The sequence below is a fragment of the Prionailurus viverrinus genome, chromosome C1 (assembly GCF_022837055.1).
Source record: "Prionailurus viverrinus isolate Anna chromosome C1, UM_Priviv_1.0, whole genome shotgun sequence".
NCBI lineage: Eukaryota > Metazoa > Chordata > Mammalia > Carnivora > Felidae > Prionailurus > Prionailurus viverrinus.
The window spans coordinates 46,240,319-46,267,933 of NC_062568.1; the positions used below are offsets into that span (position 1 = coordinate 46,240,319).

At 35.8% G+C, this 27,615-nt stretch overlaps 1 protein-coding gene across 3 annotated transcripts in view; it reads left to right on the forward strand.

The window, feature by feature from the left end:
* The window catches only part of NCKAP1 (NCK associated protein 1), a 117,801-nt gene extending 94,024 nt beyond the window's left edge, over positions 1-23,777 (forward strand). For all 3 annotated transcript variants that reach the window (XM_047870682.1, XM_047870684.1, XM_047870683.1), the window contains 8 exons: positions 4,855-4,948; positions 12,661-12,743; positions 13,165-13,245; positions 17,527-17,620; positions 20,759-20,875; positions 21,487-21,596; positions 21,937-22,026; positions 22,851-23,777. In XM_047870682.1, coding sequence (XP_047726638.1) covers positions 4,855-4,948; positions 12,661-12,743; positions 13,165-13,245; positions 17,527-17,620; positions 20,759-20,875; positions 21,487-21,596; positions 21,937-22,026; positions 22,851-22,967 — 786 coding nt within the window. In that variant the 3' untranslated portion in view covers positions 22,968-23,777. The remainder of the gene's footprint in view (positions 1-4,854; positions 4,949-12,660; positions 12,744-13,164; positions 13,246-17,526; positions 17,621-20,758; positions 20,876-21,486; positions 21,597-21,936; positions 22,027-22,850) is intronic.
* Positions 23,778-27,615: the final 3,838 nt, after the last annotated feature.

Here is a 27,615-nt window from a genome sequence, read left to right on the forward strand (position 1 = left end):
AACTAGAGAAGGTGTTATTTATGACTTTATTTCTGGCCTCTGTGTACTGAGGCATACTTCCATGTGTATTCTTGTATTTTATTACATAAGAAATCTTATGATCATAATATAATGATGTTTCATATAGACAAGTTCAGTGTGTTGTATATTATTCTCTCACATTGAGATCAATCTCCAAAAGTAGTCAGTCTGCCAGTGGTGATTATAATTGTTTTGCATTTTTTAGTGTCCTATAAAGTTACTGCCCTTAGAATGACCTAATTTATGAAATTACAAGAAGAAATAACATTTAGTGTTTCGCTTCAAGTATTGGTAGGCTAGGTTATTTAGACCATTTTTTTTCCTCCAAAAGACAACTTAAAAAGTTAGAGAGCTATATAAAGAAAGATTCTTCTTTCAAAGAAGCTAAAAAAAAAGGTAGGTAGGTTAAAATCGAGGAGAAAGTGGGAAGTCAGACACAAGCCTAGCACTGGAAGCCACTTTTGACCTGAAGACATTTGCTAATCAAGAAGCAACATTTGTAAGATTAAGACACAGTTTTTGTGGTCTTGTGGAGCAAGGGGGTCTGTAATAAAACCCAAAGCCTTCCTGCAATGGAGAGTGGGAAATCTGCTTAAATTCCCCTCCACTGTCTTTATACAGATACCTCAAAGGGTTATTATATAAGCCTTCCAGTGCTAGGCTTATGTCTCTGAGTTCCCACTTTCTCCTTGATTGTAGCTTACTTATCTTTTTAGCTTCTTTGAAAGAAGACTCTTTCTTTATATAGCTCTCCAACTTTTTAAGTTGTCTTTTGGAGAAAAGATGGTCTAAATTAGCCTACCAAGGGCAGTTGTGAACTGGATATGATCTGCCCCTCCCAGGTTCTCCAGCCCTTTTGGTGTTACTCTCTTTGTTCAAGGAATATATAGTTTTAAATATGGATTAAGATGGTCCTGGATGAGTTGTGCCCCAAAGTACTTGGCAGAAGATAACAAATATTCTTTGGAGAAAAGTTTCAAGTAATTCTTACAAACTGTTTTTCAAAAACCGTAACCTCTAGCTGGAGAGTGGAAGTCTGTTGGAGATCATTGGAGTGTGGAATAGGAGATTCAGTACTCTAGTTGACTGTCTCAGGTCATTTTCTCTCCTGCTACACCCTCCACCCCCACCACCAACTTTTGCTCCTGAATTTAGAGTTGTCCTTGTTGGCATCACTTCTTAAGATGGTGAGAGGTTGGATGTGCAACAGTCCCCTATACAGACATGTAATAACCCTCTTGTTTAGGTTTAAGTCTTTCTATGTCACTGCCTACAACTTCTGAGCCCTGCTTGGGTCCTAAAAAGCATGCATCAACTTGCCTTCTATACTGTGTCTTGAGGACCCTTTTATTTCAAAGAGTAAATTTGTCAGTGAAAAAAAGGAGAGCTGCTTTATATTTAATGGTCGTGAATAAATTGTGTGTCAGACATAGCACTGTGCATGCATATTCATGGTAAAATATGTTCATTGCTCTCTGAAGAAGAAAACAGCCAGTCTTCTTTCCTATTAAAATTCTTGGAGTGTTTCATTTGGTGGTGTGCCCATTGAGTCAATATCTCCTTGTAATCCTGCCAAAAGAATCGTTTTTGGCATTTTATAGATCAGTTCCTCCAGTTCTTCATGGAAGACTTTTTTTTTTTTTCAAATGAAGTAGGAAATTTAAATATGTATTGTGCCAAGAATTTAACACTTTCTTATTAACTGAAAACCGAGTTTATTTTTAGTACTCTTGATATGTTTCATTTGATTTGTATTCACTGATGTTACTTCCAGCTTGCAGCTCATTTGCCAATGGTATTAATCAATGGCTTTAAGTGTGTAGAGAGCTCTCTTTCAGGATGCAATTGAGGGAGAAAAGAAAAACATTTAAAAATGTATAAACTTTTTAAGTAGAGACATCATTAATTTTTTTTTTTGTGGGGGGGAATAATGTGCAAACCACTTTGGGGTAATGGTTCTTAAAGTATGGTCCTTGTAGCAGCAGCAGCATTACCTTGGAACTTGTTAACAATGCACAGTTGTTGTTTTTTTAAGTTTTATTTATGTAAGCTCCATACCCAACATGGGGCTTGAACCTCAACCCTAAGATCAAGAGTCGCACTCTCCTCCAACTGAGCCAGTCAAAATCTGTTGTGGGACTAAGACCCAGCAATGTATATTTTAATTAATAAGTCCTCTAGATTGTTCTGATACATACAAAAAATTGGGAGCCATTTCTTTAGGGATTGAGATCATGGATTTTTAAATCAGACATACCTGAATTTAGATTGCATAATCCACTGTTTAGTATCTCTCTAACTTTGGACAGATTATTTAATTTCTCCAAGCCTTAGTTTCTTCAGTTGAAATTAGAATGTCACCTCTCATGTGGATAGGTAAATGGGGTTATTTGTAAATTGCCGGGTACAGGAGCTTAAAAGTGATTACAGTGTCTTTACTATTAAACATATACTACTGTCTCTCCTCTTTCTGCCCTTCTTCCCTGCCCCCCATGCACTTGCACTCTTTCTCTCTAAATAAACTTAAAAAACCATATACCGTAATTTATTGATTCTAAAACACAGTTATTCCATATTAGTATTTCTGAAATTATAGATGTCTTAAAGTTGTATATTAGAAACACTGTGTCAATTTAATTAGTGAAGGTTGTTTTTTTTTTTTTTCCTTAATGGCCCATAAGATAATGGTGCACTTAAAATTCAGTGGTGTATGATTCAGTGATATGTGGTATTATGTTCAGAGTGCAGGAAGACTTTCAGGGTTGAGCATATACTTTGTGTATTGATTGAACCAAGTTTGAGCATGGAACAGGTATTGGATTAGCCCCAGAAAGAGTAGGCATTTTCATCAGAGATTGTAGAAATTCAGTTTAGCAAACAAATATGACTACAGGTGGGAACATAAAGAGAAATAATCTGAAGTACAGGAATACCTCGTTTTATTGCACTTTGCAGATACTGCAATTTTATAAGTTGTAGGTTTGTGGCCAACCTTGTGTCAAATATATTGGCATCATTTTTCCAACAGCATTTGCTCATGTTTGTATCACATTTTGGTAATTCTCCCAATATTTCAAGCTTTTTCATTATTACTATATTTGTTAAAATGATTTGTGATTACAACTCACTGAAGGCTCAGATGATGGTTAGCACTTTTAGTAATAAAATATTTTTTTATGTTTATTTTATTTTATTTTATTTAAAAAAATTTTTTTTTTCAACGTTTATTTATTTTTGGGCCAGAGAGAGACAGAGCATGAACAGGGGAGGGGCAGAGAGAGAGGGAGACACAGAATTGGAAACAGACTCCAGGCTCTGCGCCATCAGCCCAGAGCCCGACGCGGGGCTCGAACTCACGGACCGCAAGATCGTGACCTGCCTGAAGTCGGACGCTTAACCGACTGCGCCACCCAGGCGCCCCTAATGTTTATTTTTAAGAGACAGTGTGTGAGTGGGGGAGGGGAAGAGAGAGAGGGAGACACAGAATCTGAAGCAGTCTCCAGGCTCTGAGCTGTCAGCCAGAGCCTGACATAGGGCTTAAACCCACAAACTGTGAGATCATGACCTGAGCCGAAGTTCAATGCTCAACCAACTGAGCCATCCTAACAGTAAAGTATTTTTTAATTAAAGTATGGACATTGTTTTTTTAGATATAATGCTGTTGCACACTTTATAGACTACAGTGTAGTGTCAACATAACTTTTTGTATCCACTGGGACGCCAAAAAGTTATTTGACTTGCTTCATTGTGGTATTTGCTTAATTATAGTGGTCCGGAACCAAATCTGCAATATCTCCTAGGTATGCCTGTGATATCAAGTAACGTAAACAAAATTCATACTAGATTAGGAAAAATGATTTTTATAAACATTCTGTATAGGTTTTCATATTCCCCTTGAATCAGTTATCATCAGCCTTTGACAAACCCTCATGGCACTTTAACAATACGCTTGCTGTTAAATCTTTGCAGCCAGGCCTGCTGAATTGAAATATCCAAGGATGAAGCTTGGCTTGGATGTACTTTGAAATATGCCCAGGCTTCATCCCTGGATATTTAAATATTACATCCAGACTTTCCACATACATAAAGCCATTATCTCTTACAGAATCCAATTGACTATATTTAATTATAATTTCTAAACTAAATTACTTTTCCAAAACACCTTTTAAGACAAACCTTCTTTAAAGAGTTATGCTTTCTTTAATAGCTGTCTGTACTCCCTTCCCTTATTTTTATTCCTCCATTCTCTTCTCTTCCTTTTTCTCAGTGGTCTCTGAAAGAAGGTAAGAGAGTTTTAACACTTCCATTTTATAATTTGTGTGGGAAACCTTGGTCTATTAATAATCCCCATGAAGTGGTACATACCCCAGAAATTACTCTCCCTCTGATTGTATACATCTAGTGGTGAACTGTAGGCTGTCCTTGGCTGCCTTTAACTTTAGCAAGTTTTTTGTTTTTTGTTTTTTGGGTTTTTTTTTTAGTTGGAATTTATTGCTCTCTATATCCACTTCAGTGTCTGTTTTTTATTATTGATGCTGTTCTGTGCCTAAGCATTAGATAATCCTTTATCCTCCTGTTTATCTTTATTGCTTTTTCTTGAACCATCCTCCCTTCTTGAATTTCAAACGGAATAAAAACATTAATCCTATATAAATAATTTTAAGATTCTTTTTTTAAACCAACAACAAAAGTATATAGCATAGAGCATCTGGATTTCATGAATTGTATTTCCTACTTGCTGGATTGTGATTTCAAACATGCTCTTGTCTCATTAATGCAAGGAGGTCTATGCCTAAGCTAGAATCTTTCTTACTTTTTTTTTTTTTGTTTTAGAAACTTGTGGTAGAGAATGTTGATGTGCTAACACAAATGAGGACCAGCTTTGACAAACCAGATCAGATGGCTGCACTCTTTAAAAGATTATCATGTGAGTAACTCATGATACTTTCTGTAAGTATTAAGACCTTGAATTAAGCCTTTATTCAAACATAAATATAAGCACTCCTTAGCTTATGAAGAGAACCAGAAAATTCTTGCAGTCAGAGGATATTTTAAGTACATGACTTATGTATGTCACAGTTGGTTTTTTGGTTTTTTTTTACCATACTCTTAGTCCCATGATCAAATATTTAGCGAATATTATCGATTAGTTATAAACTCATTTAATACAAAGTAAGTCTATGTTAATTTAGACTAAAGGAGAATTAACTTTTGAGTTAACTTTCTAAAAATCAACTTTATTGTGGTGTAGTTTACATACAATGAAATCTGTGCATGTAAATGAGCAGTTTGATGGATTTTGACAAATGTATACATCCAAGTAACCTTTACCACAGTCAAGACACAGAGCACTTCCATCACCTCAGAAAGTTCCCTCTCCCTTTGTAGTCAGTTTCTCACCATCCCCAAACCCAGACAAAAACTAATCTGATTTCTATCACTATAGATTAAATTTGCCTGTTCTAGAACTCCATATAAGTGGAATCACACTGCATATACTGTTGTGTCTGCCTTTTTTCATTCAATATGTTTTTGAGATTTACCCAGCTATGTTAAGTGAATCAGTAATCTGTTTCTTTTTATTGCTAACTAGTATTCATTGCATGAAAACCTGAGCCCTACAACTGAAAAAAAAATGTTTTTAATGTCTTCTTGACATTGATTTTTTGTGGGACGTATGTTGTGAAACAACAGTGAATCTTAAATATATATTAAAGTATATTTAGACAGGTAACTTTTAGATCCACTTGAATTTATTTTCATTTGCTTTGTACTTGAACTTATAATTAAAAATTATTCTAAAGTCATACTTTATGATTCATTTAAAAGCCTTTCCAGGGTGCCTGGGTTGGCTCTGTCAATTAAATGTTCAACTCTTGTTCTCAGCTCAGGTCATAATCTCATGGTTTGTGACTTTGAACCCTGTATCCGGCTCTGTGCTAACAGTGCAGAGCCTGCTTGGGATTCTCTGTCTTTCCCTCCCCCTCTCTCTGCCCCTCCCTGCTTGCTCGCTTTCTCTCAAAATAAATAAATAAGCTTGAAAAAATAAAGGCCATTCCAACAGTAGAAAATTAATCAAATACCAAATAAAATATTCTTTGTTTTTGAGAAAACCAGAGTTTATTCTCCCAAATAAAAAATCGTCCTGAGGAAAATTAAAGCCATGCATGTATTTTACATAATACTTCTCCTTTGATAATTTTATTTACTTTTTAAATTTTTTAAAAATGTTTGTTTTTGAGAGAGAGAGAGCACGGACAAGCAGGGGAGGGGCAGAGAGAGACACACACAGAATCCAAAGCAGGCTCCAGGCTCTGAGCTGTCAGCATAAGAGGCCAACACAGGGTTCAGAGCTGAATTCTGATGTTCAACTGATTGAGTCACCCAGGTGCCCCAATAATCTTCTTTAATTTTATTTATTAATTTAATTTAATTTATTTTATTTTATTTTTTAATTTTTATTTTTGAGAGAGAGACAGAGTGTGAGTGGGGTAGGGGCAGAGAGAGAGAGAGAGAGAGAGACAGACAGACAGACAGACAGACAGAATCCAAAGCAGGCTCCAGGCTCTGAGCTTATTATTAGCACAGAGCCTGATGCAGGGCTCAGCCTCAGCACACTGTGAGATCACGATCTGAGCCAAAGTCGGACACTTAACCAACTGAGCTACCCAGGCACCCCATGATAATCTTCTTTTGAATGTTAGGCAGCTATATAAAACTTTATAAAAGTGTAAAATGATTTAGAGAATTACTTTATTAGGCTGTCTTCAAAAATGCTAAAAAAAATGCAAGCTTATTTAATAAAAATCAGTATAAAATTAAACTATATGATATGTTGCCTTGTAGAGCAGGTCAGTTGTTGCCAGAACTGGGAAAAGCAAACAAGGAAGTTTTTTGGGGTGATGAAACTGTTACCACAGTGGCGAGGTGGTTACACAAATCTATACATTAAATTTTTTTTCCTAGAGCTATATACCAAAAGAAGGAAAGAAGGTCAGGTTTACTGTATGGTACTTAAAAAATAAAATTAAAAAGCTAAAAATGAAAGTACTGAGTTGGTAGTATTAGAGGGAGGTAGAGTGTGAATAAATACTTAGTAGGAAATTATTTTTAAATCTCTACCTGATCTTTTTTGTTCATTGTTTTACTATGTACTTACATTTTCTAGTCTTGTTTTCTTTATTCTTAATTATTTATTGTGTGTTTCTTCCGTTTTTTAATAGTAGATCGCCCAACCAGCCTAACTACTTAACTTTTTACTAGTAAATAATGTTTTGACAATATCATCTGGTTAGAAGCATTTAATCCACTCCAATATTCAGTGCCTGTTTACTGTTAACTTTAACTCTCTTGTTTGTAGAATCGAAACAAAATGAAATTGTTAAAACTCCAAACAGTTTGCGAATTTTCAAAGTAAAATTCATAATCCTTTATGTAGATTTTATTTACTTGAATTTTTGTATATGGTAGTGGTGATTCATGACTTAACGGAATTGGCCAAAATCTAAATTGCTGAGTCTTAATGACCCATGTATGTCAAATTTGCCTTTAAATAGAATTTATTAAATCTTTTTGGGGATTTGAAAAAAGAAAAGATCTGCTTGCGAATGGCTTATTTAGTGGAGTAGAGAAAGCTCTTCTTTCAGTTGAACTATTTTCCAAAATTCTTTTGTCTTAGATCCCTATCTTTGTGCTTCCTTTACCCTATATCCAGAAGTTGATGTACTTTTGTAGCAGTTTGACTTTCATAGCTGACAACCACATTCTTTTAATACCTTTAAAAAGCAGTATAATTTATTAAAAGTAGCTTTGAATTGGGTGGTAATCTGGAATTAATCTTCAGTTTTAGGACTTTCTAGCTATGTGACTTGAGCAAATTTAATGTCTCTCTGTTTTCTCACAGTGTGTCTCAAGGGGCTAGGTTAATCACTTTATTGACTTTCTTATTATAAATCTTTATTTCCTAATTTTGCCCTGACTTTGCCACCATCTGCAAACCTACAAGTTGCCTCCAAAGACCTTTACTTTAGCAGTACTTTGAATGTTTTTATCACCTGAAATTGCTGTACTGGTAAAATCTTGAATTTGAAACTACTCTCAGATCATAGTCCTGTCTTATGGCTTTCCCACTCCTCACTCCTTTGCCCCTATTAAATTTTTTGTCCTGGCTTATTGAAACTTTGACCTCTCTCTATTTTCTAATCAGCCACTTCCTGGTTTTACTTCCTTATCCATTCTGGACTATAAAGTTTAGTGATTTTAATTGCATTCTCCTCTGTGCTGTCATACTCCGACTTTGCTACACTTATTGCAAGCAGTTTCCCTGATCCCAGAAAAACCTCCTACCCCCTGGAAGCCAGATACTGCTTGTAAAATAACACTTGTTATTGTTTTTTGTTAAGCTTGCCTCTTATTCATCCCTACCATTCTTCACGTTGCTAAATTTTACTAGCTTGAATTTGCTCTTTTGTCTTCCAAATTTTCTATTTACTCTTGTACATCATAATGTGGTTACTTTCCTGAAACCTTTCTGGAACAGGTCATTAGTGACTATCCATTTTCAAAATCTGGTCCTTTTTCTTATTCTACTTGATTTCTCTGTAGTATTACCTCTTTTGCTCTCCTTTTTATTGAAACTTCATTTTCTTCATTTGCCAATACTTTTGTCTCTTACCTTTTGCAAGCCACCATTTTACACTCCTATTGGGAAAATGTATCCAGTCTTATGTATCAGTGTTTCTTTAAATATTCATCTCTAGCCTTGATTCTCTCTCTGGAGCTCCAGGCATTTAATACCAAGTGCTAGTTTGACAAGGGTGTGGTCCATGGACCGGAGTTTGTTAAGAATGTAAATTGTTGGCGTTCCACCCCAGACCTACTAAATCAATTTGCTGGGACCCAACAAGTGATTCTGATTCGCACTGAAGTTTGAGAAACACGGTTAGATATCTACAGCTATATGACCCACAGGTACTTGGCAACATCTCTGGAATAGGAAGGATATTCCCCTCATGGGAGGTATAAGTGGGTGGGGAGAAAGCCTGATACACTTTTATTGCCATTTTATTACCTCCCATGCCATTCAGCCAGTGATTCTCACAGGGAAATTTGGGTATGCTCTCTGACTCTTCTTGTCATCACATTCCACATCCAGTAGCTGTATCTTCCAGATTAGAGTCTGCAAATTGGTGGGTCATGTTTGGCCCAAGGATAGAATTTGCTTGGCTCTATCCTGCATTAAATTAAAAAACAAAACAAAACACAGTCTCTTTGATCATTATTTTAAAAATGAAAGATTTTTGCATACATATCCAAACTTCTGGCTTCCTTCCTGAATCCGAGGACATATTTCCCCACATGGCAGTGATTGGCTGGAGCTAATAAGCAGTTGCCCCCTTTAGAATTTTTTTTCTCCAGTTCCTTCCTCTCATTATTCTTTCCCCATTCTACTTAACTATTTTATGTTACCTGCCATAGATTTGAGCTTTTAACTCCTTCAGACTCCACCTCTTAAATGTGATGCCTGAATCTATTCCTTTTATTCCCTTGGTTCCCATTTAAGGCTCTGTCATTATTTTGTGAACTACAGTTGTGGCTTCCTAATGAATCCAGTCTTCCCTTTCTAACCCATATTCCACATTTAGAGTCATATTTCTAAAGGTTTCTTTTCCTATCACTCTTTATATTAAAAAACAAACAAACAAACCTGAACTACTAACCTTTCCTTGCTGGAGCATAGTCTCAAACTCCTTAGCATGGCATTAGAAAGCCATTATTTGGATCAACCTCCTATCCAGACATTCTTTCTAGAAACGTTATTTTCCCCACTGCTTTTTCTTGCCTGGCCTGAGATCCACATAGCCTCTGCTCTTAGTCTTGGGATATGCCTTAGCCTGTTTGGGCCGCTACAATAAAATATCAAAGATTGGGTAGTTTGTATGCAACAAATTTGTTTCTTACGGTTCTGGAGTCTGGAAGTCCAAATTTCATGCTGCTGGCATGGTTGGGTGAGGCCCCTCTTAAGCGTCACAGACTTGTCATTGTATTTTCACATAACTGAAAGGGATAAGGTTCTCTCTGAAGCCTCTCTTACTGAAGGCAGTAATCAAATTATTGAGAGTTCCACCCTCATGGCTTGAGTACCTTCAAAAGGGCACACCTCCTAATACCATCAGCTTTTTGGGCTTAAGATTTTAATATATGAATTTTGTGGAGACTTAAACATTCAAAGCATAGCAAGATATTAATAAATTATGGAGGCTAAGAGGAAGTGCCAGTGGTTAAAAAGGTATGGCAAATAATTCATTAACAATAAGTTAAACACATTTCTTACCATGAAGTTTCTCAGAACTTGAAAAAAAATTTTTTTAATGTTTATTTTTGAGAGAGGGAGAGAGAGATAGAGTGTGAGGGGGAGGGGCAGATCCGAAGCAGTCTCCAGACTCTGAGCTTTCAGCAGGTGCAGGGCTGGTGCAGGGCTTGAACACACGAACAGCGAGATCATGACTGAGCCAAAGTCGGATGCTTAACCAACTGAGCCACTCAGGCGCCCCTCAGAACTTTTAATGTGTCATTATTGTTCAAGGGGAGGTTGTGGGATATAGTTTTGGCAAAATTATTTGATTAAGTTCTGGGTATCATCACTTGGAAAATATATGATTATACCACACTACTTATTTTCTGATATATCTCTGCCTTTCCTTTTTCTGGATTCCCTTTGTTTGTTGTTTGCTGATGTGGAATGCTTTTGTTTTCTTAATGTTCTTTTATGATCATCTTGGGTGATATTTTCTTAAATAGTTCCTTTCACCCTTTTTCTTCTCTCCTTTTCTGGCTCGTAACAATTTCCTAGTCTTCTTTCTTGAATAACCGTGTCATTAAACATCTTCTAGTCTGAGTTTCACTCCACTGAGTGTTAGAGAAAGATTAAAAATACTGATTGATTAGACTAGTTCCTGCTCATGTGGATTGTATAACATACTTGTGCCTCACCTCATTTTATTAACACTACTGTTTTAATTCTCACCACGTTTTGGCTTCTGTTATGGCTGTTAGTATGTTTTAATAAAGATGCTATGGTCAAGTTTTAAACAATCCACACAAGACGTAGAAAGTCAAAACAGTTCTCTGCAATCCTACTCCTCAAAGGCAACTATAGTTAACAGTTTTCTATATGTTTTTCTAGAAATATGTTATCAAATATATGTGTATATATATATGTGTGTGTGTGTATATATATGTATGTATATATAACATATATATTATGTATGTGTGTGTATATATATATATATATTATATACTGTTTTTTTTTTTTAATTTTTTTTTCAACGTTTATTTATTTTTGGGACAGAGAGAGACAGAGCATGAACGGGGGAGGGGCAGAGAGAGAGGGAGACACAGAATCGGAAACAGGCTCCAGGCTCTGAGCCATCAGCCCAGAGCCCGACGCGGGGCTCAAACTCACGGACCGCGAGATCGTGACCTGAGCCGAAGTCGGACGCTTAACCGACTGCGCCACCCAGGCGCCCCAATATACTGTTGACTCTGAACAACATGGGGTTTAAGGGCATTGCCCCCCCCCCCCCCCCGTAGTCAGAAATCTGCATAGAAATTTTGACTCCCCCCAAATTTAACGACGAATAGCCTACTGTTGACCAGAAGACTGATAAACGGTTGATTAACATATTTTATATGGTATATGTATTATATACTATATTCTTACAATAAAGTAAGCAAGAGGAAAAAAATGTTACTAAAATCGTAAGAGAAAATAAATTTATAGTACTGTACTTCATTTACCTGTGGAAAAAAAATCCACATGTAAGTGGATCTGCACAGTTCAAACCTGTGTTGTTCAAGGGTCAACTGTATATCTTTTATCTCATAAATAGGATCATCTTTTCTTAGTTTTCTTGGCAGTCCATTTAGACTGTTACTTAATGTCTAGATTATTATTCTGTTTATATTTGTGTTCTTATTATACAGTATTATGCCTTATATATCAGGAATAATTCAGTAAATGTTTGTTGGCTTTTTAAAATATGAAAGTATTGATCCTTCCAGTTCTAATTGCCTTGAGTTTGTTAAGTTTTAATACTGAATATATAATAATAATTTTCAGAATAATGGTTTCTAACGAAATGTAAATTATCAAATCTGTTTATAGTCTTTAGCACCCTGGTCTTACCAAAACTGCTTGTGATCTCAGTAGTCATTTTTTTGTTTCTTGGCTCTCCACACCTCAACAATTTAAGAATTTATCATCTCCATGTTCTGGGACCTCTGGGCATTTAACTCCTGTCCACTCTGTCAACTTACTCTTTCTCCCCGAGTCTCTCTCTCCACCCTCCTACTTCTACCATTTCTGAGAGGATTATCTGGGTGGCTGCTTATGTGATCATTTCAAGATTCTGGTGAACTATCTAAATCATTTTAAAGAATAGTGTGTACTCCATATGAAGTAAACTATAATTTCCTTAGTTTTAATATCAGCTTTCAGTACCTTTGCCTCTTTAATCACTTATTCTAATCAAATTGCTATTGTGCCTTTTATCATGGGAATTTTATAACTAAAAGTTTTCTCCAAAGTTAAGAAAGACTCTAATTCCTGTTCTTCTCCTCTCCTTTCTTCCAATTTAGCTGTTGACAGTGTCTTGAAGAGGATGACAATAATTGGTGTAATTTTGTCCTTCCGGTCATTGGCACAAGAAGCACTTAGAGATGTAAGAAACCATTATAAGTACATATCCAGTCAAATAATCCCTGTTAATTTCCCAGAAATTAAAACTTACTTAAAATTCCAGTTTTCATAGTTATATATAATCAAATATGTAGAAATTAGGGTTATTAAATTTATTTTTTATTTTGGTATTGAAATTGGGGGTGGGAGGTATAGTTTGCCTAGATACTTTACTAGATTTTCAACTTCACTCTTCATTGAAGCATTTTCCATTTTGGCTTTACTCAGCTTGGCATCAAACATATTTCATTTCTCCGTGTCTTAGTACTTTAGAAAATCATGTGAAAATAGAAAAAGTAAAATAATTTTTATGAAAACTAGAAATAATTGAATGGTAATATTTAATAAATTTAGGATTTGCCATTTAAAAATAAGTCTACATTTTTATTTGTTGTCCTGCCTAGGTCTTATCTTACCACATTCCTTTTCTTGTAAGTTCAATTGAAGATTTCAAGGATCACATTCCAAGAGAAACTGATATGAAGGTAATAAAACTTCTATTTGGATTTTAACATTTTCTAAAATGAAATATGAGTTACATATGAAATAAAATTTAATAAACTCAAAACAATTGTAAAGTTTCTGTTTTAGAGTGATTAATTAGCATGCTGGCCTTTGAAAATACATCTTTGAGAGCTTAGCACTAAAATGCTGTGTGGGCATTTTGAAAGTTCATCTTCCTTGGTCACCTATAGCAATGTAAAGTGGGTTGGTATTGGTCTTTTTTCCTTAAGCTTATAGCTTTTTATACATGGTCATTATTAGCAGAATAAGAAAAACAAGCCATTGAGATAGGAGTTGTTTTGTTTTATTTATTTATTTTTTCAACGTTTTTTTTTTTAATTTATTTTTGGGACAGAGAGAGACAGAGCATGAACAGGGGAGGGGCAGAGAGAGAGGGAGACACAGAATCTGAAACAGGCTCCAGGCTCTGAGCCATCAGCCCAGAGCCTGACGCGGGGCTCGAACTCACGGACTGCGAGATCGTGACCTGGCTGAAGCGACGCTTAACCGACTGCGCCACCCAGGCACCCCAGGAGTTGTTTTGTTTTAAATAAAGTAAAGTTCAATCTGTTTTTTTTTAATTGATGTTTTAAAAGTCTTATAAAAGGATGTCAATTATAGGGTATAATAAAATTTTAATATCCTGTTTTTATGCATATAGGAGATTAGTAACCACATGTGAGTTTATGATTTGTGTTTTGAAAATTTTTTGATCATGAAATCCAACTCACTTATTTACTCCCAGCATTAATTAACCAGTAGTTACACATCCAGTAAGTGACCTCATGTATATGTTTTCTAAACTTTCATGTGTCTTGGAAAGATTATTTTTTGTTTCATATTTTGAAATGCAGTGACTGAAAAAGTTACGCTAAAGTCTTTTTATGACACTCAAGTCTTCTCAGATTGAAGCCTCTCACTTTCTGAGGCTTATCTTTCATCGCTTGTCCATCCTTGTCCTGTGCTCTTCCCTTTCCTTTTCTTCCTCTGCCCCTCTCTTCATATATGTATCCTGTGAGGTAACTAGTTCTTCCCAATGTGCATGCTCACATCTGTCTGTGTCATCCTCTCATTTATTCTACCTGCAAATCTTGCCCTTTTCTGTTTCTGCCTTTTGAAATCCTGCTTATCTGTTAAGGTGTGATTGAGTTGCCATCTTCTAAGAAACATTCCTTGATCCCCAGGCAATAAAGGATTTCTTTTTTCTTATTATTATCAGACAACTTTTTGTTTATCCATTGTAGAGTTAAATAAGTTCTGCCTTGCATTATAATTGTGTTTTTCCTTTTAAATTTATACTAAGTTGTAAACATTTTGAAGACCGTGTTTTCTATATTTTTGTTTCTCCCACAGTGCTTTGCATAAACATTTGAGATCAATGATTACCTACGATTTTATAATTGAAAACCATGTATGATGATTAGTGCAGAATTGTTAAGTGGAAACAACTGTAGAAAAAAAAGTTAAAACATTAAAGAATCCTTCCTTGAGAATACACTGGTGTGTGGATTATGAGAATACTAATTAATATTCTGAGCAACTATCTAATTCTCTTAGCACCAACATAATTATGTTTAGTTTTTAGCAAACTTTCAATAGAACTTCATATTTAAAAAAAAAAACCAAACATGTATTTTTTTAAGTTAATCTATTTTTAATTGAAGTATAGTTGTCATACAATACATTAGTTTCAGATGTACAATGAAATGATTCAACATTTATACCCATTATGAAGTGCTTGCCTTGATAAGTATAGCTACCGTCTGTCACCATACAAAGTTACTATAACATTATTGACTATATTCCCTATGCTGTACTTTTCATTCATGTGACTTATTTTATATCTGAAAGTTTGTACCTCTTACTTCCCTTCACCCATCTGCCCAGTCCCCCTCCCTTCTGGCAACCACCAGTCCTCCAGATACATATTTAAAAAACATTTTTTTTTACATTTATTTTTTTTTGATAGAGACAGAGTACAAGTGGGGGAGTGGCAAAGAGAGAAGGAGACACAGAATCCGGAGCAGGCTACAGGCTCCGAGCTGTCAGCACAGAGCCCGACTCAGGGCTCAAACTCACAAACTGCGAGATCATGACCTGAGCCGAAGTCGGATGCTTAACCGACTGATACATATTTTTAATAGCTTTATTTATAGTCACAGAGTTGTGTAACTATCACCACAGCCAATTTAGAGCATTCCAGAAAGAAACCTTATGCCCATTAGCAGTAATTCCCTAATTGTTCCTAGTCCCAGCCTTAGGCAACCACTAATCTACCTTCTGTTTCTGTAAGTTTGCCTATTCTTGACACTTCATATAAATCATACAATATGTAGTCTTTTGGTACTGGCTTTTACTTAGCATAATGCTTTCAAGGTTTATTGATGTAGCATGTATCAATACTTCATTTCTAATTGCTGAATGATATTCCATTATATGGGTATACAACATTTTATTTATCCTTTCATCAGTTGATGGTCATTTATGTTGTTTTCACTTTTTGGCTATTATAAATAATACTTCTGTGACTATCCATATACAGGTTTTTGTGTGGACATATGCTTCCCTTTCTCTTAAGTATATGCCAGGAATTGAATTGCTAGGTCATATGGAAACTCTATGTTTAACCTTTTGAGAAACTGCCAAATTGTTTTCAAAGTGGTTGTGCCATTTTTCATTCCCAGCAGCAGTGTATGAAAGTTTCACTTTCTCTGTATCCTTGTCAATACTTGTTGCTGTCTGTCTTCTTAATTATAACCATGCTAGTGTGTATGAAATGGTGTCTCCTTGTTTTGCTAAACATTTTCCTCAAATGATGGATGTTGAACATCTTTTCATCTACTTATTGGCTGTTTGTGTATCTTCTTTGGAAAAATATCTGTTCATATCATTTGCTCACTTTTTCACTTGGATTGTTTGCCTTTTTAATTCTGAGATACAAAATTCATTATATGTTTGGATACAAGTCCAGTAACAGATACATGCTTTGCAAATCTCTTGTTCTGTGGGCTGTTTTTTTCATTTTCTTAATAATATCTTCTGCAGCACGAAAGTTTTTAATTTTGATGAAGCCTAATTTGTCTTTTTTTTTCTTTTATTACCTCTGCTTTGGGTTCCCTAAGAAACCATTGCCTAACCCACAGTTGAAAAATTTATACCTATATTACTTCTAAGAATTTTGTGGTTTTAGCTCTTATGTTTAAGTTTATAATCCATTTTGAGTTATTTTTTGTGTGTAGAGTGAGTGGAGTAATTTTTTTTGTGGATCACAAAAAAAAAAAATGTTTTCCTAGAACTTAATCCATGGCAATTTCTATTTATTTTAAGATACACAGTTTTACTTCATATTTTATACTGAATTTTTTTGTAGCACTGTCAGAGGTGACCAGTTATGTAGGTGGTTATATATATATATATATCCTAAATACATGAAATCCATATGTGACACCAAAAAGAATTACTTTAGTCATTAGAAATTCCTTTATGGGGTTTTAAGTCATTACTCCTTAAAAATCTATGATGGGCCATCTGGCTGGCTCAGTTGGTAGAGCATGCAGCTCTTGATTTCTGGGTCGTGAGTTCAGGGACCACGTTGGGCATGGAGCTTACTTAAAAAAAAAAATCTATTATGGGGGCTCCTGGGTGCATCGATCAGTTAAGCATCTGACACTTAATTTCGGCTCAGGTAAATGATCTCACAGTTTTGAGTTTGAGCCCTGTGTCGGGCTCTACACTGACAGTGTAGAGCTTGCCTGGGATTCCCTCTCTCCTCTCTGTGCCCCTCCCCTGCTCACTCGCTCTCTCTCTCTCAAAATAAATTTTAAAAAAATTCTATTATGGTAAGTAATTTACATATTTATGGCTATGGTATGATGAGTCATTGAACCACCACAGTTTTTCATTAAATAAGTATGAGTGTAAATATAAGTTCAGTGATTTTGATTTGCTTTTGTTCATTTATTTATCTTTTGACTTGATACATTATATCCATACTTCCAAAAAAAATAATGTTAGGCTGATTTTGTTGGCATTTTATACAGAAAGTATACAAATTTTCTTTGGCCTTAACAACAGGAAGTTCTAACAAGCAGTACATCATGAACTAATAACAGTTGTTCATTATAGGTTAGTTGTGCTGTTGTTCCTGTTTCACCTAAGCTTTGAAATCTAGTGTTGTTGTAGGTAGACTCTAATTTAAACAGTATTATCTTTTCTTACTAAAGTGAGATTTCTTACTCTGTAATTCTTACATATTTCATCAGGTTGCAATGAATGTATATGAGTTATCATCAGCTGCTGGATTACCTTGTGAGATTGATCCTGCCTTGGTGGTAGCTCTCTCCTCACAAAAATCAGGTAAAATGCATTAGTAAGTACATATTAGTCTTAGTTAAAATTATCAGGGCAACACAGATATAGATGTGGTACTTATTTACTCAAATGCCTGCTGAATGTCAAACTTGCATTTTATTTTATTTTATTATTTATTTATTTATTTTTATTTTTATTTTTATTTATTTTTGGTGTTTGGAACATAGTCCTCATACAGGTTGATATTTAAACCATAAGACTAGATGAGATTACTGAGATCAGTTAGCTGAGGAGGATCAGGGTCTGAGCCCTGGGACACTTGCAACTTTAAGAACTCCAGGAGAAGAGGAGGAACTACCAACAAAGAAACTGAGAAAGAAGGATGGATGAAGGAGAAGAAAAACTAGGAAAGAGTAGCTTCCAGCAAAGTGGAGAGGAAATGATCAACTATGTAGAATTAATATGGGCATTAGGTAATGTTGCCAAGAGCAGTGGAATTTTTGGAGCAAAAGGCTGTTAGGGCTTTCAAGCGAATTGGAAAAAGGAATAGGAAATAATCAGTATAAAACAACTCTATCAAGAACTTTACTGTAAAAGGGAGCAAAGAAATGAAATTACAGTAGTTAGAGGAAGGAATAAAATCAAGAGAAGGGGTGGAGTACCTGGGTGGCTCAGTTGGTTAAGCGTCCAACTCTTAATTTCAGCTCAGGTCATGATCTTTGTGGTTCATGAGTTTGAGCCCTGCGTCGGTCTCTGTGCTGTTTGGAATTCTGTGTCTCCTTCTCTCTCTGCCTCAACTCCACTCGTTTGCATGTATGCTCGCATTTTCTCTCTCTCTCTCTCAAAAATAAACATTTTTTTTAAAAAAATCAAGAGAAGAATTCTTTTCAGGAAAGAAACTAGCAACATTTGTATACTAATGGAGATGGCCCAGTAGGTAGCATAATTGATAACTGGAAAAGGGTGTCCTATTTTCATTGAACTAGAGCTATTTACCATAGAGTCTGTACATTGTTATATTGTATTAAACATTTAAAAGATTGTAATTCCAGCTCTTTGAAATGTAATACCCAGAATGCTGTAGATATTTCTAGATTTTTCTACAAAGTAAGTAACATTTTATCTGTTTCTGATAAACTTAAGTGCCCATCCCTGTCCTCTTGTACCTAGCATGTTTGGCTGGGTTCATCTGTTCTTTTTTTATTTAACATTGATTTTTGTCTCATTCTTCATGCAATATGTTAATTTATAGTCACATGAGTGCCTCGATTACTCATTTTGCCACAGTTACATTTTTCATAACTAAATTTTAAAAAGTTTTTTTAATGTTTATTTTTTTATTTTTTTTTTTTAATTTTTTTTTCAACGTTTATTTATTTTTGGGACAGAGAGACACAGAGCATGAACGGGGGAGGGGCAGAGAGAGAAGGAGACACAGAATCAGAAACAGGCTCCAGGCTCCGAGCCATCAGCCCAGAGCCTGACGCGGGGCTCGAACTCACGGACCGCGAGATCGTGACCTGGCTGAAGTCGGACGCTTAACCGACTGCGCCACCCAGGCGCCCCTAATGTTTATTTTTGAGAGAGAGAGAGAGGGAGGGAGGGAGAGGGAGAGAGAGAGAGGGAGGACCAAAGAGAGGGAGACACAGAATCCAAAGCAGGCTCCAGGCTCCGAGCTGTCAGCACAGAGCCTGATGTGGGGCTCAACCCACGAACCGTGAGATCATGACCTGAACCGAAGTCAGATGCTTCACCGACTAAGCCAGGTGCTCCCATAACTAAATTTTAAAAACACATTCTGGCCTTTCAATTCTTACGTATAAGTGGTGGGATGAATAGTAGGGTAACTAGAATTTCCCAGGTACCAGATTCAAGTGCCTAGGTAACATGCAATTTTAGTACACATTATAATAAATGTTTTAGAAAGGATTAGGTCTTAAAAGACTTAGGGCGGTGCTAGTTATTTTTATTTATGACTGGTTCCTTCTGTCTTCTAAAATGGAGAGGTTGGAAATCTCCACTTTCCACATTTATGTCTTTTAAATAGTAATAGTAAACTTCAAATCACTTTTATATCAATTCTAGAAAAAAAGTAAGGATTTTTTAAATGACATTACAGAGTATTTATGATATAATAAATTTTCTAAACAACAATAAACAATTTTTTAATACAGTAACATCAGTTTTCGGGGTGCCTGCGTTGCTCAGTTGGTTAAGTGTCTGACTCTTGATTTTGGCTCAGGTCATCATCTCATGCTTGTGAGATCAGGCTCTGCATCCGGCTCTGGACTCCACACTGAGTGTGGAGAATGCTTGGGATTCTGTCTCTGCCTCTCCCCCTGCTTGTCTGTCTGTCTGTCTGTCTGTCTGTCTCTCTCTCTTTCAAAATAAACATTTGAAAAAAAATTACTTACCAGTTTACACTTAAGAAATTTTAGGGGGTGTCTGGATGGCTCAGTCAGTTGAGCATCCTCTTGATTTCAGCTCAGTCATGATCCCAGAGTTGTGGGATCCAGCCCCGTGTTGGGCTCCATGCTGAATGTGGAACCTGCTTGGTATTCTTCCCCCTCCCCTACACCCCTGTCTCCTGCTAGTGCGTACGTGCGGTCTCTCTCTCTCTCTGTCTCTCTCTAAAATAGTAAATAAAAATTAAGAAATTTTAGGATTCCACTTATCCTAATCACAGTTTTTACCCTATAATCTTACAATTTTTATTTTTTTTTAATTTTTTTTAATTTTTTTAATGTTTTTTAATTTATTTTTGAGACAGAGAGAGACAGAGCATGAGCAGGGGAGGGGCAGAGAGAGGGAGACACAGAAGCTGAAGCAGGCTCCAGGCTGTCAGCACAGAGCCTGATGTGGGGCTCGAACTCACCGACTGTGAGATCATGACCTAAGCCAAAGTCAGAAGCAAACTGACTGAGCCACCCAGGCGCCCCTAATCTTACAATTTTTTAAAAAATTGTCTTTTTGTTAGAGGTTCTTGAAATATGCTTGAGTAGTGATAATAACCAATGATGTATATTATTTCTGTTCTATATTTCTTATAACAGTTCTGATTAGTTCTGTAGAAGCTCAGTAATGTACTTTATACAAAAATTAAAATTACTTTTTCTGGTTTAATTATTAACTCAAGTAATTTTAAAGAAGTGCCTTGGTTTTATTTTTAATTTTCTCTCTTAGAAAACATAAGTCCAGAAGAAGAATATAAAATTGCCTGCCTCCTTATGGTCTTTGTGGCAGTTTCTTTGCCGACACTGGCTAGTAATGTGATGTCTCAGTATAGCCCGGCTATAGAAGGTAATAGTGGTTTAAAATTATTTTGGCAATGAAAAAGTCAGGAGTTTTGATATAATAGATACTCTTCCAGTAATTAGTGTTCATTTATGATAGAATGTAGGTTAACTTACTAGCCACTTAAGTAGTTTTGTAACCTTGAGTAGTTGATTTTCTTTTTCTAAGCTTTCCATATCTTGATATATGAAATGTGTGTGTGTGAACCTTTGGGTGCTTGACTGTGTGTGACAGAGGATGGTGAGGGAGTATCCAACTCTTAAGATTGTTTTGAAGATTGCCAAAATGTAAAGCAGCTGAGAACTTCTTTTTTAGGTTTTGGAGAGAATATAAAACTAATGTATAATTTCTTTTAGGGATTTTTTTGAAAATATGCCTGTTCAACACAGGCATAATCATTTGTTGCTTTTTTTTTTTTGCTATAGTATTTTTGAAAGCACTAGTCCTCATAATAACAGTGAAAGGAGAGCAAGGCAGGCTGTGTCCCAACTCTTTTTAATAACTCTTTTGAATCACTATGTAGATTGTGAAGTCATTCATTAAAGACTTGCCTTTTATGTATTATTTGAAATTTTGGGGTCTCGCAAAAACCACAAACCCTATTTGCACTTTCTCAGGGCACTGCAACAACATACATTGCTTGGCTAAAGCCATCAACCAGATCGCTGCAGCTTTGTTTACAATTCACAAAGGAAGCATTGAAGACCGACTGAAAGAATTTCTGGCGGTATGTATAATCTAATAGCAGAACTCATGACATTTTATGAGAAAAATGATAACTGTCAGATACAACAGAATAAATTCTCTTTATTTATTTATTTTTTCTGGAAGGAGGACCAGGTGAAGGCAGGCATTAAAATCCAGGAGCCATTTGACATTTTTTCCCTTAACAGATCTCTCCTAGAGCTCTGCAATATGATCTTCTTTTTTTCTAAGCTGATGTTTGGACTGCCTTAGAATTTTGCCCATTATCTTATATGTAGCTGTATGATAAGTTGAAGCATACTGAAAATAAACAAGTAACTTGTGAACATTAAAACTTACTTAAAATGTCTGTATACTTTAAGCTTGCATCCTCCAGTCTACTGAAAATTGGCCAGGAGACAGATAAAACAACAACAAGAAATAGAGAATCTGTTTATTTACTGCTAGATATGGTAAGTCTCATTTTATTTTTTATTAACAACAACAAAGTTTCTGTTATTCCTGATAGTCTTTTCTTGGGATTTAGTAATTAAATATCAGTAAGAGCTGAAGTACCTTTTTGATCCCTTCTGTTCAGTTCACTCTTTCTAAATATTGTTGGAAAGACTGACATCACTTGTATTTTACCAAATGGCAACTTCTGATGAAGACAACAAAATAAAAGATTTGCATTCTTGGATTCTCTATGCCTAGTCAGTGCTGTCTCTTCACCATCCAAACCAGCTATGCTTGTTTCTACCATGTGACTCTTCCCTCACTTGAAATAGTTTCCTTTTCCTGCAGAGATCTGTATCTGTCTTATGATTTAGCATACGCCATAGCTATACTCTTTGTCTAGGTAGACTTTCCTCATTACTCTGGCCCACATTAATCTTTCATCCCTTTTGAACTCCTGGCTTTCCACTTCATTACAGCTGGTCTTATGTTTATTTGGCTTTTTTACTTAGTCTTGGGAACCCAGTGGGACTTGATGATATGGACCGTATTTTGAATATGTTTGTATTGTCTTGCATGTCTAGTGTACTATTGAGGGCAAATGTGAAAGTGCTCAATATATTCCTGTTGATTAATAGACTTCATTGAAAAGTGGTGATTTTAGACATTTTGCTAGCAAAACATTGTGACACATTTATATTTCAGGTTTTAAAGTAAAAGGAAAATAATTTTCTATCAATTTCTAATAAGAACACTATAGAAATTATGATTTACTGGCTATGAGTAAATGTTCCCATTATAAATAACTTTAATTCTTTGATGAATTTTTGCAACTTTTCAGATTGTGCAGGAATCCCCATTCCTGACAATGGATCTTTTGGAATCTTGTTTTCCTTATGTCTTGCTGAGAAATGCATACCACGCTGTCTACAAGCAAAGTGTTACATCTTCCGCATAAAATATCTACTTATTGAAGACAAGCACGCATTTTTGTTGCTTTGGTTTTACCTGTAAACTGTGGAACTGTTTTACCTTGAGGCCTGAAAAGCAGTTTTGTGGATTATAAATTTCTTTCCTACGATTGTATTTTCTGATCATTGGTTTCATTTAATATGGTTGTACTACAGTATACTTGGTTGATTTAGCTTTTCCCTTCACTGAATTCACTAAAATTATTCCTATAATTTTAGAATATCATTGTTTGGAAAGCATACATTATCTCTATGTTTTTGATATTTGAAAATGAAAAAACCCTTTGCTTGTTTATTTCTGAAAAAGAATTGTATTTAGTGATTATTTTAGATAGTGATATTATAGCATTCATCTGTGTGTAAATTTCATATAGGGAAGAGTTCTGATCTGTACCTATGGTTCTTATTGAAAACAAAACTGGATGTGCATTTCTGTGATGTTATGAATACATTTCTACTTTATTTTGAAACATTTGCCAAACTAAATACTGTAACACTATATAACATTAAAAATGTTAAAGGACTGCTTAGCATTAGAAGCAGACTATGTCCGGAAATTCTAAAACAGCAGCATATGTTGTTGCTTGTATAAAGCCTGGTGATAATTTTTAGACTAACTTCCATGGTGCCCTACTGGCATTAGCACTACCATTGTACCCTGCTGTATAATAAACAATCTTAGACATTTATCAATTGTTGATACAAATGTTAGTCCCTAACCACTTTTTATATGTTTTAAATTTTTGAAATTCAAGTGTACCTGCCATAACATAAAATAAACACTAGACTGTATCCCATTTTGAATTATTTCCTTAATTATGTATCTCTAGAAATGTATTCAATAATATGAGAGTTTTAGTTTCAACTTAATTTAAAATAAACTTTAGGAATGTCTAAGTATAGCATTTGATGCCAGGTCAGCTGTCACAAACTTTGCTTAAATATGTTGAAAAAACACTCCACAGGAAAAAAAATTTTAAACAAAATTTGAAAATAAAATCATAACATTTTTTAAAAATTAAGAACTAAAAGGAAATTTGTGCCATCACATTACTAATTGTTTATGTGACCAAATGGACAGTTAGATGAAAGAATGGGAATAGAATGATTATGGAACTAGCGTACATGTTGCTGAGAACTACTACATCAATCATGAATAAATGGGAAAGACCTGCTTAGTGGTTGGCATGGAGGGCAGAGGAGCTCATTTTGTTTAAAAACTAACCTGTTTCTCAGCAGCTTCCTATCTGGATAGCAAATAGAGATTTTTTCACAACTTTTTTTTTTTTTAAACATTTATTTATTTTTGAGACAGAGAGAGACAGAGCATGAATGGGGGAGGGTCAGAGAGGGGGAGACACAGAACCCGAAACAGGCTTCAGGCTCTGAGCTGTCAGCACAGAGCCCGACGCGGGGCTCGAACTCACGGACTGCGAGATCATGACCTGAGCCGAAGTCGGCCGCTTAACCGACTGAGCCACCCAGGCGCCCCTCACAACTTCTTATAGTATACACTGGTAACATGTGAAAAGGAAAGAAAGCTACCATGAACTCAGTTACAGAACGTTCTTCTTTGTTCAGATACAGAGAGTAGAATGACATTGAGGTGCCACAAGATGATCATATTGCTATTTTGTGTATGATTTTTCCACTTTATATTTAAAGCAGGGAATAGTTGTCACTGTTGAAAATTTTCAGTGGTTCAGTGAGGATTTTTTAATAGAATACTTTTAGACTTGAAATAGGCTGATGATGCAGCGAGCAGTTAAAATTAAGACTAAATGTTGCTTATTTTGAAATATTAGTATCCTAGAGTGGTGGTAACTTGTTGGTAATCGATATCCTGAGAGGGAAAGTAGGCATTTGAATATGTGCACTTGGTTAAAAAGAGGTAGGGCGCATGTACATATGCCATTATTTACCCCTGTTCAGGCCAAGAAAATAGCACTCCTTCATAGTCTTGTGAAGTTTTTCTTGCCTGGGCCTTTTTCCTCATATACCCAAACTGACTGACTGACTGACTGACTGACTGACTGACTGACTGACTAGTGTCTGATTATTCTTAATAATCTATCAAAAAAAAAAAAAAAAAGACAAAGGTAACTTGGAAAATTTAAGGTAAAAGTAAACTGACAGTACTATTTCTGACATTTTGTTTGTCTTTTTTTTTGTCTTAACTTTTCACTCTAAACTTGAACCACAACATACTGTTTTTATTGTTTTTTGTACAATCCTGCGATGGTACCATGTATGCTAGCCCTATATTCTGCTTATTTCACTCAATAGTTGAAAAGTTCTTTGCCTTTTTTTTTAATGCCTCCACATATGCTGTGACTAATTTAATAATTTCATTTGGATGAACATTTAGGCAACTTCTTGTTTTTCATTATAAATATCTTGTATCTATATCTTGGTGAACTTGTCTCCTTAGGATAATTTCTCACAAGATTGCTTGGTGGAAGCATGTACACATTTTAAACTTTGACACATAATATTAGATTTCCTTCTAGTACGACTGTATCAGTTTTACTCCTGCAATTGTGTGAATATATTTTTCTCTATTATTGCCAACACACCTTTGCCTCTTCAAAAGGTGAAACACACCTCTTGCTTTAATTTGCATATCCTTGTTTATTAAGGAGGTAGAATCTCTGTTAATTGGTTACTTTTATTTCTTTACTCACTTTCATTCTCATTTTTTTTTTTTAAATGTTTATTTTGAGAGAGAGAGGAAAGTGGGGGGGAGAGAGAGAATCCCAAGCAGTCTGTGCACCGTCAGCGCAGAGCCCAGTGCGGGGCTTGATGTGAGATCATGACCTGAGACTAATTAAGAGTCAGACGTTTGGGGCGCCTGGGTGGTGCAGTCGGTTAAGCGTCCGACTTCAGCCAGGTCACAATCTCGCGGTCTGGGAGTTCGAGCCCCGCGTCGGGCTCTGGGCTGATGGCTCAGAGCCTGGAGCCTGTTTCCGATTCTGTGTCTCCCTCTCTCTCTGCCCCTCCCCCGTTCATGCTCTGTCTCTCTCTGTCCCAAAAATAAATAAACGTTGAAAAAAAAAATTAAAAAAAAAAAGACGTTTAACTGACTGAGCCACCCAGGCTCCCCCTTTTTGTTACTTTCAAGAGCTTTTACTTTAAAATACTAGTTGAACAATTATTTGCATATCTAAACATTTTTAGTACATATAGTTAGGGTTGAAAACAGTTCCCCGTTCAGTCTTGAGTGTAGTGATATGGCTATTAAAATATACTAATAGTGCATAGTAATTAATGTTAGGGCGCAACTGCTTTGATAACTGAATTTTAATTGAGTTTTAGAAGTAGAGGACATTTATTTCTAACGTTCAAGTTAAGAAGAGCATGGCTACCAAAAGAGTGTATATACTTGTTAAAGAATGAAAAGATGTACAGTTTAAATGTATGAATGTAAGAATCAATTGAAATTACACCAAGATTGTAATTCCCTTATTCTATTATAGTATGATAGGAGAATCCGATGCAGTTGAGCAAATATTGGCTGGATGAGATAAATTTCATCTAAGCTTGCAGTACCCCTACGTAGTCTTCAGTAAGTGAAACTGGGGAATAAGCTTAGGAATTCCATGAGCTTGCACGGATGGGTTAACAAGGCATAAAGAGTTAGCCATAGGATGTACACCCACGTTTGGGTAAACAAGATAAGGTAAATAAGATTAGGTATGGGGCAAAGGCCCCCAATATTGGACAAAGGCATAGGAATAGGAAATCCCAGGATGAAAACATCCAAGATGAGGTAAACAAGATTAGGTATTCAGGGCAAAAATGCCCCCCAATTTAGTACAATAGCAGAGAGCTGCTATCACGGGAAGGAAGGACCAAAATAGGTAAACAGGTCTATAGACCTCAGAGCAGAGCTAATTAGCAGAAGAAAGGTGCCTTGTTGACCCTGAGGTAGCATCCTCTGTCTTTCTTGTCCACTGTAAACAACCTTCTGCCCAGTGCCAGAATTTTGTTTTATATTGACTCAAACCCCTAACACCACGTATCTTTAAAACCCCCATTCCCCCATGCCCATAAGTTAATGTTCAAGATTTCATTGTCTCTTTGTTCACACCCATCACGTTTGTAAGCCTTCTGATCTTAGTTAAAATGGAGCAAGGACCCTTACTCAGGGCTCTTGTTTCCTCCCGGACATTAGCCTCTCTTGGCATTTTAATCCTGAGTCCTGCTCTCTTGCTGGACAAGAGAGAACTCCAGACCCAGAGTCTACAACATGGAACAGTGCCTTAGATTTGAAATGGGGCTTTTTTCCTTCTCTATTAGACTCTTATTTATTCCTTTTTTCTTTTTTCCAACTTAGCTTTTAATTTCCCCTTCTCTTTTCAAGGTAATCATGGAACTTGGCACAAGTGATTCCCATGACTTCCCATTTTGGATCCTCTCCAAAGTCACTGGCACTCTCCTAATAATTTCCTACCTGTTTTCCATTCATGTATTCAGCAAATATTTCTAGATGCCTGGGTATAGTGGTGAACAAAATAGAGAAGTTCCCCTTTTTCAGTTAAGTTTGCATGTTAATGGTAGATAGTAAAAGAGCAAACTTCTGACAGTGACAGGGAAATAGGATGATGGGCTGGGGAGTTAGGGAGAGAGTTGCTT